The sequence below is a fragment of the Doryrhamphus excisus genome, linkage group LG4 (assembly GCF_037039965.1).
Source record: "Doryrhamphus excisus strain RoL-2023G ecotype Guam linkage group LG4, RoL_Dexc_Guam_v1.1, whole genome shotgun sequence".
Taxonomy (NCBI): domain Eukaryota; kingdom Metazoa; phylum Chordata; class Actinopteri; order Syngnathiformes; family Syngnathidae; genus Doryrhamphus; species Doryrhamphus excisus.
The window spans coordinates 11,708,569-11,721,789 of record NC_136360.1 but is presented as its reverse complement, the minus strand read 5'-3'; the positions used below and the strand labels follow the sequence as shown (position 1 = coordinate 11,721,789).

Sequence of the window (13,221 nt, the reverse complement as noted above, 5' to 3'; positions counted from 1 at the left end):
GTTGACAAATGATCAAAGTCGCATGCTGCAGTGACAAGAACAGGGGCCCACTCTGAGCATACAGTATAAGAATGAAAAAAATACCATGCCATTGTGACAGATTTGACATCTTATTCTATATGTCAACCGTTCGCCAACGTTAAAATGAACTGTATAGCAAGCGTTTTGTCCTGGTAAGTACTAGAACAATATGCGTTTTTGTACTGTGACATAAGCCACATGTGAACATATGGCTTCTCTTTTTCCCCATCATCCATTGCGCGACAGGAAATGCCCTCTGCTTTTGGCGCGGTCTAGGCAGCTGTAGCGGCCATCTTGGAATCCTTTCGGTACCTCTCGCGACGCCGCATGACTTGGTGACCCATTGATTCTTCACTCTTCGTTGTTTTACTCGCTAAACAACGTTGTTTGTCGACGACGGCACCTGTGTGGTTTTTTTTGTCCACCGAGAACTGAAACTACCGAAGAATTGGTCGCAAAAAAGCCGCTATGGCAACCGCAACCCCAAGCCGTGAATCTGGCCGGCCGGCGGCCTCGACGCCCCTCTCACCCACCCGCATCTCTCGCCTACAGGAGAAGCAGGACCTGCAGCACTTGAACGACCGGTTGGCCGTCTACATCGAGCGAGTCCGGTCCCTGGAGCTGGAGAATGATCGGCTTATGGTCAAAGTATCCGAAAAAGAGGAGGTCACGACCAGAGAGGTTAGTCGAACAATAACAATGGAAAGAGTGGTTGCACATGATCATCGCACCAAAGTCTCGCATGTGGCTCTGTATTCTTTGTTAGCTAATTCAAATTGATTACATTTAGATGAAACGTGGGTCGCAACCGGCCTAAATGCACGGATTGTATACTATGAATATTCACAATATATATAAGAGTATAAAAATGTAGAAACACATTTTATGCCGTAATTGTGGACTCGTATTATATTTTAAAGTGGCGCAATGCTAGGAGTGAGTTCAAAAATTTAAACCGCGACAGGGGCGGTTGATTGTGCGCGCCATTTGATATAAACGCCCCCTGTTAAAAAATGTACTACATCACTCACTCATGCAAACTTTTCGGTAATCAAAGTAGCAATTGGCTGCCCTCGAAGTCGCTAAATGACGCGATAATCTAATTTGCACATCATTTGCATATGAATGCTGTAGAAAAAAACAAAACCCCGATGGGGGGGACAAAAAGTTGATTTAAAACGCCTTAATTTTCATTTAAAATGATTAATTATTGGTTTGTTAATTTAAAATTGGCCATCATTTTATGACAATAAAACAACAAATGTTTTATCTGCCAACGCACGTTGGCAGTTGAATACATTATTAAATGAGCACACTTCAACAGTGAATAACAGATTATGCCGTTTATTCTGTTCTATTACGCTCTTTCCACTTCTAAATGTTGTATTCTCGTGTTAAACGATGCTAAAGTTTCAGGTAATGAGGTTTTGGGCATTTGGGAGTGAGCCACAAACTCTCTGTTTCAGAGAGTTTTTCTCTAACACCGACTCACTGACTTTTTATATGGGTGTTCACAGACACAAGCTGTATGCTTCCCCTGCCCCCGCTCTGCGGCAGTCTTTCATTGCTCTGATTTCATCCTGTTAGCATGGTATGGTTGGGTGATATGGACCTCAGCATATATCACAATATTTTTAGGATGTATCACAATACTAAGTAAATACTAAGTACTTCCATGCACGAACGTTCCTCCTTCTCACGGTGACAGCATTTCATCCATCTTATCAGTCGTGGCACACTTGGCTTCTTTCCGTTTTATCATTTATACCGATGTCAGGATTGTCTGTATGCAGTAAACGTGGGTCTACATTACCATTCTACCATTCAGTCAGGGGGCTCCAACCGGTAGCTCCTAACCACTTTTCAAGTAGCTCTCCAAGGGTGTTATTCATTTATTATCAACTCTGAAACTGACAAAATTAGAAAGTGGAGTTCAGCTGAAAAATTTGCATAAGAGGTTCCTTTTAATATGACTGTGTGGTTTGTGAGAGTTTTTCTGGTGAAGAGTAAGTTGTTGCTCAATGAGAACACAAAAGACATTTTTTAAAAAGATTTTTAGTTTTTTTTAGTCCCCAAATACCAAAAAACAACCACAGAAAAAATCGCTAGATTTGTTGCTAGTCATTTTTGAGAAAATGTTGTCAAATGTGGTTAGAATGTTGGCAGATCTAGTGACAAAATCGCCGGGTTGGCAACACTTTTTTCTACTCTGCTGGCACTATCATCTGTTTTCAACTAAAATACATCTACTTCTTTTGGTTTCAGTTTACCAGCTCTCAGTAGTAGCACTAGTTTTACTTTTAAGTAACACATTTGAGTGTGTCTGTTTACCCCCCCCCCCCACGCACACACATATATAAAATAAAACAACCACCAGTGGTTAGAAGATATAAATAAGCATTTCTGACCCATTTGTTATTTATATCTTAGCGGTGCAAGGTGACTGTTGAGGCAAGTTGCATAGAATTTCCCAGCTGCACTTTCTTACATCGAGGCTAGTCGGGGGTACTTGCTCATCCAATCCTGACTGATTGTCCTCAGCTAGTCCACATGAAATAACATGTTAGTCTGAAATGTTTATAACAGGTTGTGTCGTGGGTGTGACAGGTTCCGGTTATCTGCTGAAGGCTGTTTGAGGAGTAAATTGATGAAATAACATTGTAATGTTTCCACACTGAACAAAGTTTCCTTGCAGGAAGAACGTATTCCAATGAAAACCTTTATATATTTTATTTATTTAATTGTATTTGTAAGCTGGTGCATAAAAGCCACGCTCGGTAACAAAATAACGCCTGACATTTTCTTTTTGAACACAAAGCGGGCATAAACATTTCCTGCATATGTGTTTGCTGCTACTCTGGTTGCACGTGAGCATGTGAGTATTGGATCAGCAAATTCCTCACATTCTTTAGAGTGCATACCATCACTGTAACCAAGTCCAAAGACAGTATGGGGTTACTTAAAATTGCTACATATTTAATCATATTGACTTCAAGGGTGTCTGAACTTTTTTCCATCAAGGGGCATATACAGCAAAATTAAAGGACGCAGGGGGGCACTTTGATACATTTTGTGCCTTAAAAACTGCCATTTTTGGAATTTTGCCCATAATCCACAATCCTTATGCGAGAAATGAAGACATACGACTTTCTCTCTGCTGTGCGTTCTAATTATATAAAAAGCTTAGTACTGCATGTATGGGACCCACCTATTCTGCCTTCTGAAAAATACCCCCCAAAACCTAAGGATACTTGTCCACCCCTGGCGCTTTGCTACTGGGAAATATTTTGATTACCCCAGGTACCTCAGTCATGGTGATGGAACTGTCCGAGTTTGTCTCAGACTCTGCTACTTCAATGGAGTATATGACAGTGGGATGAAGAGTGGCTTGAAAATATTGCATCCACCGCCCCACTATACAGTGAAGAAAATAAGTATTTGAACACCCTGCTATTTTGCTATTTCTCCCACTTAGAAATCATGGAGGGGTCTGAAATTTTCATCGTAGGTGCATGTCCACTGTGAGAGAGATAAACTAAAAAGAAAAATCCAGAAATCACAATGCATGATTTTTTAACAATTTATTTGTGTGATACAGCTGCTAATAAGTATTTGAACACCTGAGAAAATGAATGTTAATATTTGGTACAGTAGCCTTTGTTTGCTATTACAGAGGTCAAACGTTTCCTGTAGTTTTTCACCAGGTTTGCACACACTGCAGGAGGGATCTTGGCCCACTCCTCCACACAGATCTTCTCTAGATCAGTCAGGTTTCTGGGCTGTCGCTGAGAAACACGGAGTTTGAGCTCCCTCCAAAGATTTTCGATTGGGTTCAGGTCTGGAGACTGGCTGGGCCATGCTAGAACCTTGATATGCTTCTTACGGAGCCACTCCTTGGTTTTCCTGGCTGTGTGCTTCGGGTCGTTGTCGTGTTGGAAGACCCAGCCACGACCCATCTTCAATGCTCTGACAGAGGGAAGGAGGTTGTTCCCCAAAATCTCACAATACACGGCCCCAGTCATCCTCTCTTTAATGCAGTGCACTCGTCCTGTCCCATGTGCAGAAAAACACCCCCAAAGCATGATGCTACCACCCCCATGCTTCACAGTAGGGATGGTGTTCTTCGGATTGTACTCTTCATTCTTCTTCCTCCAAACACGCTTATTGGAATTATGACCAAAAAGTTCTATTTTGGTCTCATCTGACCATAAAACTTTCTCCCATGACTCCTCTGTATCATCCAAATGGTCATATGCAAACTTAAGACGGGCCTTGACATGTGCTGGTTTAAGCAGGGGAACCTTTCGTGCCATGCATGATTTCACATCATGACGTCTTAGTGTATTACCTACAGTAACCTTGGAAACGGTGGTCCCAGCTCTTTTCAGGTCATTGACCAAGTCCTGTCGTGTAGTTCTGGGCTGATTCCTCACCTTTCTTAGAATCATTGAGACCCCACGAGGTGATATCTTGCATGGGGCTCCACTCCGATTGAGATTGACCGTCATGTTTAGCTTCTTCCATTTTCTAATGATAGCTCCAACAGTGGACCTTTTTTCACCAAGCTGCTTGGTAATTGCTCCGTAGCCCTTTCCAGCCTTGTGGAGGTGTACAATTTTGTCTCTGGTGTCTTTGGACAGCTCTTTGGTCTTCGCCATGTTACAAGTTAAAGTCTTACTGATTGTATGGGGTGGACAGGTGTCTTTATGCAGCTAACGACCTCAAACAGGTGCATCTGATTCAGGATGATACATGGAGTGCAGGTGGACTTCTAATGGGCAGACTAACAGGTCTTTCAGGGTCAGAATTCTAGATGATACACAGGTGTTCAAATACTTATTTGCAGCTGTATCACACAAATAAATTGTTAAAAAATCATGCATTGTGATTTCTGGATTTTTCTTTTTAGTTTATCTCTCTCACAGTGGACATGCACCTACGATGAAAATTTCAGACCCCTCCATGATTTCTAAGTGGGAGAAATAGCAAAATAGCAGGGTGTTCAAATACTTATTTTCTTCACTGTATTTCGTGTGGCTCATTTCCCACCAGGCGCTTGCCTGCGATAGTCTTGCTCGTCTTAGCATATGTTATTCGTGACAAAGCTAATTATTGTAATATAAAATAACGTACGGTGTATCATTAGTAATAACGTATTTAGTTTTAGAAAATACAGAGGCCAATTAAAAAAAAAAAAGATCTTTGGGCCCAAAATGCCCCATGGGCTGCACATTGGTCATCACTAAGATATTTGGTACGTATTTGAATTTGTTTGCAGATTGTCATTTACCAAGGCTGCGCAATTCTGCAAAAAAAAATTAAAGGTGAATCCCAGTTTTCTGGCTTGGAGTTCATTCAGATTGCGATTTGTTTTTAAACAAAAACACACCCAAGAAATGACTTCATCTTTCATCATCATTATTCTTATTAGAGTCTTCACAGTCTTGTTCTAAACTTCAAATAGTCTTTCTGACGTTCTGCATGGGAGATCTTGGAACAACTGTTGACAGTTCTAAAAAAAATCAATAGACTGAAACGAATTTAAGTCAAAAACATGGCACTCGACACTCGACAGTTCATTATCATCAAGTCGAACATTATAAAACAATTTGAAAGACAAGTCAGTTAATTAATGCGATCGTTTCTTCGGCAAGATGATAAATGATAGCCAGCTCACCCATCCAAAGAGTCTCATTGGGGAGTGGGAGAGAGTGAGGAGGAAGTGTCAGCCGTCATGCAAATGCCGGTATAGCATGCGTCCCTCAAATAAAATTGTGATGTAAATGTCACTTAAAAAATTATATTGTGCTGTTCAGTGTGAATTGAGATTGCAATTTTTTTCACTACTGTTATTGACAAACCCATCACTTTGTGTTGCTATGATTAGGTGAGTGGCCTGAAGGCTCTGTACGAGGCAGAGTTGGCCGACGCTCGCCGTGTTCTGGATGAAACTGCAAGAGAGCGAGCCCGACTGCAGATAGACTTAGGCAAGGCTCAGGCTGACCTGGAAGAAGCAACACGCAGGTAACGTGTCAAGACATTAGAATGACTGCTTCTTATTGCAATGAGTTGTCAGATGATAATCGATCCTCTCCTTTGCTTTGTAGTGGCAAGAAAAAGGATTCAGACCTTGCAGCAGCGATGTCCAGGGCCAGTGGCTTGGAAAGTCAGCTCAACCAGAGTGAAGCTGCGCTCTCTACAGCTTTGAGCCAGAATGCTGCTCTCACTTCTGAGCTGGCTGATATCAGGAGCCTGCTGACTAAGGTGCACTTTAACATCACAGCTTTCTCTACTGAAAACATCTGTTTCATATTGGCAGCTTTTTCCTTGGAGAATCACTGTCAACAAGGGCTATTTCAAAGATTTGTTCTAGTATAATACTACAATCAATCGGCTTGTATGCATTTGTGTAGTCTCTTTACAAAGTATCATCACCAACTAGTGGTCCGCCATGGATATTATGCTCACTGTTTGCACAAACGCCCAAGTCTGCTTAATTGAATACATGATGTACTTTAGTGTCATTCACTGTTTGCATGCGTTGTTGTACATGTTTTGCAGGCTAATGACAGCCATGATGTTGCCAAGCGACAGTTGGAAGCAGAAACGCTGATGCGTGTGGACTTGGAAAATCGTTGTCAATCACTGAATGAGGAGCTGGAGTTCAGGAAAAACATGTTTGAAGAGGTAATGTTTTTATTTAAATTTTTTTTTATCTCTAATCATTGAGCCTCTTCCTCTCCAATTGATTTTGTTGAACAATGGCAGATCACAACATAATATAAAGAACATTGCTCATGTAAATAAAAAACTTAACATTTTTGTGTGTTTAGGAGGTCAGAGAGTCTCGGCGCAGACAAGAGCAGAGAATCGTGGAGGTGGACTCAGGAGTCCGACAGGACTATGAGTTCAAACTGGCACAAGCTTTACAGGTATGACCACCACTTTGTGTGTGTGTGTGTGTGTGTGTGTGTGTGTGTGTACATAATAAATAGCAATTGTAATCAAATAATTGCCAGGTTAGTTTCTTTGAGCTGCCTTTGCACATGTAATGTGTCGCACAAGCACACGTATGTCACAAGGTGTACCTCTTCTTCCACTCATGTGTGTGCTCCTTATTTAGGACCTGAGAAAACAGCATGATGACCAGGTTGCTCTCTACAAGGAGGAACTGGAGCAGACCTTCCAGGCCAAGGTGAGGTCCAAATTCGCTTCCTTTTCTGCTTTGGAGCTTTCCACTCTCCAACTCATACTTGTCTGTGTGTAGCTGGACAATGCCAAGGTGTCTTCGGAGATGAACGACAAGGCCATGTGCACAGCCAGAGAAGAGCTACAGGAGTCCCGAATGAGAATCGAGAGACTGGGATATCAGCTGAGCGACCTGCAGAAACAAGTAGAACTTTACTACATACGGCCTTTTGCATGTTGGACCTTATTGAGCATTAGCTTACCAATATTTGTGTGTGCTTGCATCTTTGTAGGCGGCTGCCACCGAGGAACGTGTCCGAGAACTTGAAGAGATTCTGTCATCCGAGCGAGACAAGCACCGCCGCATCATGGAGGCAAAGGAGCATGAGATGAATAACATGCGGGAGCGAATGAATGCGCAACTGAGCGAGTACCAGGAGCTGCTGGATGTGAAGCTCACACTGGACATGGAGATCAACGCCTACAGGAAACTGCTGGAGGGGGAGGAGCACAGGTAGGACACACCCACTCTGGCCACAACATTATATGGCAATGTTCACTATTGTTACTGAGAGTAACTCCCCATATAAATAATTACTTAATGGATATAACAAGTTCATTAACATTTTATTAGGGTTGGATAATATTTTTTGTATACCGGTATAAAGTCTTCCAATGATGAGAAAATGACTTATGCCAGTATAAGCGATAAATGTATACAAGCAGAGTTGCGCGGCGCGGCAGACTTTGATGCATAAGATGAATGAGATGCTGTCATCATGAGGAAGGAGCGTTCGTGTGGGGATGTTTACTCTGCGAACCTCCTCCTACCACACTAGACAGGTTGAAATGGGGTTTCAACCTGCGAGGTTAGCTTAGTTTAGTATGCTAGTGTGGTTGCACTCTTAACTAGGGAAGCACGTTTATTCTTCTATCCAACTCGTCATACATTCTCAGCACACATACTACCGGTCGTCAGTGTCATTTAAAAAAATCTACATATGCAATGTTTTCACAGGCAGGCATCCCATTAGAAATTGTTACCAATACGTAAATGTGCTTTACGATTTCAAACCAGTGTATTTCATTATATGGTTTAAGGTTTGTAGCTTTTTATATAAGACTGCTGAATTTTACATCGTCATATTGTGATACATGCCAAATTTTGATATATTCTATGGTCCATATCACCCAACCCTACATTTAATGTTTTTATGTATTTGTGTCGCCATGCTATGGTGAACCACAATCAAACTTCGTGGTGCTCCTTCCAGGCTCAAGCTGTCTCCCAGCCCATCTTCACGAGTCACCGTTTCCAGGGTGACGGGCTCGTCATCCTCACGCACTTCCAAGAGGAAGCGGGTGGAGCTGGAGGCCGGCAACCTCCCCGAGATGGGACGTGGAGAGGAGCAGCTGCTGGTGTCTGAAGAGGCCACTTCCAGTGGCGCCATCACTATCTCGCCCACCGACATGGACGGGAATGCTGTAACCCTGGCCAATGACACGGAGGAAGTATGTTTTCGAAGCGGCTGGCTTAGAACCAGCGTTTGGAAGCTTGAGTTAACTTTCTAGCCTTTGTCTCTTTCAGGACCAGCCCTTGGGCAACTGGAGGCTGAAGAGACAAGTGGATGATGGGGAGGAGATTGTCTACAAATTCTCTCCAAAGTTTGTTCTCAAGGCTGGACAGACAGTCACTGTAAGACTTTCGTCTTTTCGTTACTGCAACATGTAGTTTTCCACTTTTGTTTTGTGTTGTTACCAGCAACAAGAACTTTTCCCATCTTCAAAGCTAGTTCCAGCAATAGTAGGTCATGTCATCACTACAAGGCTGATGGCAGTTGTTTGTGTGCGCAGGTGTGGTCTGCAGATGCCGGTGTGTCTCATAGTCCGCCATCTGACCTCCTGTGGAAGAGCCAGGCTTCCTGGGGCACCGGAAGTGACATCATCACCAGCTTGGTCAACTCTGATGGCGAGGTAAGTGCATCCGCTAATGATGTAATTACACCAGTTGTTACCCTGGATCATCTCACGTCTTCCGTTTCTGCAGGAAGTGGCCAGACGATGCGTCAGCAAGACTCAAGTGGAAATGGAGAACGGCGAGGAAGAGGAGGAAGTGGCACAAAAGGTGAGCACATCTTATGGAGGCTTTGAATTGGCATCATTAATAGTGTTTACTGTGGAGCCACTTGAAGCAATTAGTGGTGGTGTACATTGTGGTTGTTTACAGCCATGTATTTCTAGGAGTGTTTTTAATGAAATGTTGATCTTCTTTGCGTTCCAGGGCAAAGTGTCATCCAGAGAGTGCGCCATCATGTGAAGCCTTTACAGCCTCCTCTTTTGACCGCAAAAGCCACTCCAGTCTGATCCAGTCCATGACATTGTTAGCCTCAATGGTAGTACTTCTTGGGCTACTTCTTTCATACCATTCATCTTCCTTGACAAGCTTTGGTTTGTTGGCTACCAACATTCCACTACCACAGCCACACATTAGACTCAAAATAGACCGTATAGAGAATTTAGGACATTTTCCATGTTAAAGGGCTTCCACTGCGCTCCCTGAAGATAAAAAGAAAAAGCTCATTAAGTGTTCATTTTTAAAGAACATTTCGTTCACCTGTTTTTTATATGTACTCTTAATTTTAGTGTGGTTCCTCAGCTCTGCAGTCCATGCATTGCCATACCACTGGTCACATTACCTGCCGACAGAACTCATGAACATGTGATTTCTTTTTTTCTTGCTTGTTTTTCGTCACATTTAGACATTTAACACATTGAACAGTACTTATTGAACAGTACAAATTCAACTGCATCGCTTTGGCTTAATTGGAGTGCAAATGTGCTGCAAAAATTAAAGCTGAAGACACGCGTCCTCACGTCCAGGACCTTTTTTTGTGTTACTGTGGTGGATCAGCAGTCACCAGCTTTCATCTCACTTTGGCTGTTGAGATGAAGAAACACTACTTAGAAATATTTAACTGACCCCCCCATTTTTTAGGAGAAAAGGAAAGTGTTTCCAACAACACACCCTCTGCGGCATGGTGTTTTTCTCATGTGTGGTCATGCTTTACACTATAGATATCTTTTTTGTTTTAGTTTTTGACAATGTAATCAGTTTGTTTACATTTGATTTTACTGAATTTTGTATTAAGGATCTCTGGGGGATTAAGTTTGGGTGTTTATGGCCTCGCTGTAGTTAAATATGCATCTGAACATCTAAAGTCAGACATGACTAATCAAACTGCAACATGTCACTACTGATAATTCCGATTGAGACATAAATGTACCATTTATAGGATGCTATTTTATTTCCTCCTGGACCTCTCGAAGCCTGATTGTGTGCGCCAATATTTGTACATTTCTAGACACTTTGACAGAAAGTGACAATGGGAACAAAAATGAATGCATATTAGTATGCACAGGTATCCTTATTTTTTACTAGTGCAGATGCTCCAAAGAAAGCAGAAAGGTGACATTAGAATGTGACTTGTCCAGGAGGAATATTGAACATAAGCTCCCAAGTCTTAGTCACTTCCTCAGAGACCTGTTTGTGTTGGGGTTTGAGCAGGGGGGGGGGGGAGCAGTTGTCATTCTTAACTGATATGAACTTTTGTATCCACAATAAATGTTTTACATATACACAAGCTGGACTTCTGGAATGACATAACTGGATTAGGCCTTGCAACAGGATACTTGCTGGGTGAGAAATGGGTATGAATGAATGAGTGTGAATGGTTGTTTGTCTATATGTGCCCTGTGATTGGCTGGTGACCAGTCCAGGGTGTACCTCGCCTCTCACCCGAAGACAGCTGGGATGGGCGACCCTGCGACTCTAGTGAGGATAACAAAAATAGTTGTTGATTAATTGGGTAATCGTTACCAACTACAAATGTTGGTATCCAATACCAAGTAAAATACAGGGGCAGTATTGATACTTTTCTTCACTTTACTCATTACTACTTTGATTTGCTAACAATATATAGTACACCACTATGACTATATCATTCTGGTCACGGTCCAATACATACTCTGGTTAACATCAATATTCCAATCTTATCTGCCCTCTCATATCTAATAGTTTGTTTGCTCAAACCACAGTATTGAGATGCCGTTTTTGGTGATTTCTGAATTGTACTCATCAATCCAATGTCATTTAAATGCATGATTTAATAAACAGTATTTAATCATTTAGACTGGACAACATTCCAAGTACTGCGCATTAGTGGATATCTGCATTTCTAAGTATGACCAGAAGATGGCAGGAAATATAAAAAGCAGACTGGCAGCTGTTGAAGCAGCAGAAAGACGAAGAAAAAGCATTAGACCTTTTCCGGTTTGGCTCTTGAAGGTTTGTTGTCAGGAGTGGTGGAGAGAACTCGGAGATTTAAGATGCTGCTGATTTTGTCTGACGAACATAAGGAGCATCTCGGCTTCCTGCACAAAGTGGACGCAGCGGGTCAGTACGTCTTTCTTGTAGCAGGAATTCAGTTCTTCTGCGGCTGCGACGAGATTTGCTGACTGATGTAGCATAGTTATAGCATTCTTTTGAAATGTTTTTTGTCGCGATGTCAATTAGGCTTTTCGTTTTTTTTCAAAGAAATAAGAAACTTGTTTGTGTGGTCTCTCCTTGCCAGTGGTTGGAGAGTTTGGACGCATCGCATTGGAGTTCCTAAGGAGAGGAACAAGCCCCAAAATCTACGAGGGAGCTGCCAGTAAGCATGAAATGAACTGACTATTGGTGATGTGGCTCCTGATATCCAGATGTTCTAATGTACAGTATGTGTGGGAATGGCCAGAATATGATCCTGCTGTTTTTACACAAACCAGTGATCCGAGGTGTCATACATATTCCTCAGCACAATGCTCCACTGCTTGCAGGGAAGCTGGCTGTTCCAGTGGAAATGGTGCAGCATGGCGTGGAGGGCCTCATGTTCCTTATGACCGAGAGCTCCAAACACATGGTGACACCTCTGCCCTTTACACCAGACTCAACACAGCCTGGACCACTTCAGTGAACCGTATTTGTATTTGTGTGTGTGTGTGTGTGTGTGTGTGTGTGTGTGTGTTTAGCTCTCTGAGATGGATTTTTTGGACTCTGTGTTGGCTTTGGAGTTTGGTGATGACCTTAACCAGACCCTCCTGCAGGTGTTTTTTTTTTCTTCTGCAAAATGCCCTTTTGTTAACATAACCAGAATGTGTTGAACCTTGAAGGACCATGTACGTATGTTGCCTTCACAGATGTACCAGCAAAATCAAAGTGAGATCCGCAGCATATTAAGTTTGGTTCCCTCCAACTTGCCCGCCTACCACAACATGGAATGGAGGCTGGATGTACAGGTGTGTAGAAAAATTACCTCAAATCAGCAACATTGATACAGGGCATTGTAATACTTCTCCTCCCAGTTGGCGAGTCGCTCCCTCCGCCAGCAAGTGGTGCCCCTGTTGACCACCAGGCTGCTCCTGACGCACAGACGAGGATCTTGCATTGAACACAGCAGCAGGGTTCTACAGATGGACCTCACTACCCTCCTGCACCTGATCTCAATACTGGAGGACGCCCTCGGGGCCCTGAAGACTACCCACGCTCGCCGCATCTTGCGGAACATAAAATAACCTCTGGACTTAAAAGTTGAAGGAGTGCCATCTTGATTGACTTTGCCCAAGATGGACTGTCATTGTTTGGGCAGGTCATGCTGTATGCTACATTACAAAGTCCTTCATCTGAGACCATCCTTCTTCTCAGTGGAACCAAAGAGAGATAGAGTGGACTCATTCAAAGCATTAAGACTCCAGCATTGCAGTATCTATCCTCCATCCTTGTTAACAAAGTTAACATTTTATAGATTAACAGTTGTTTTACACTTGTATGATACTTAACATTAAAATGTGAATCAGTTCATTCCCTGTACAGTTAATAAAGCTTTTATGATGGCCACAGCTTGACAAATCTGAGCAGTTCAGAGGTTGACCACCATTCCAGAATGGGTTATTTTCGATTTGAGAGGCTCTATTTAT

The 13,221-nt window shown here is 42.5% G+C and overlaps 2 protein-coding genes across 2 annotated transcripts; both read left to right on the top strand.

Moving 5' to 3' along the window:
- The first annotated feature begins 288 nt into the window (after positions 1 to 288).
- On the top strand, positions 289 to 10,074 carry lmnb2 (lamin B2). Its single transcript, XM_058073370.2, has 13 exons — positions 289 to 702; positions 5,909 to 6,045; positions 6,129 to 6,285; positions 6,583 to 6,708; positions 6,855 to 6,953; positions 7,145 to 7,216; positions 7,289 to 7,414; positions 7,503 to 7,723; positions 8,484 to 8,721; positions 8,798 to 8,905; positions 9,064 to 9,183; positions 9,257 to 9,334; positions 9,491 to 10,074. Exons 1-13 carry the CDS (start codon positions 490 to 492, stop codon positions 9,524 to 9,526), a joined length of 1,731 nt encoding a protein of 576 aa, XP_057929353.1. The 5' UTR covers positions 289 to 489; the 3' UTR covers positions 9,527 to 10,074.
- Positions 10,075 to 11,512: 1,438 nt separating this feature from the next.
- commd2 (COMM domain containing 2) lies at positions 11,513 to 13,143 on the top strand. The gene is made up of 6 exons (XM_058073692.2): positions 11,513 to 11,662; positions 11,841 to 11,918; positions 12,085 to 12,167; positions 12,277 to 12,351; positions 12,445 to 12,543; positions 12,610 to 13,143. Exons 1-6 carry the CDS (start codon positions 11,596 to 11,598, stop codon positions 12,817 to 12,819), a joined length of 612 nt encoding a protein of 203 aa, XP_057929675.2. The 5' UTR covers positions 11,513 to 11,595; the 3' UTR covers positions 12,820 to 13,143.
- Positions 13,144 to 13,221: the final 78 nt, after the last annotated feature.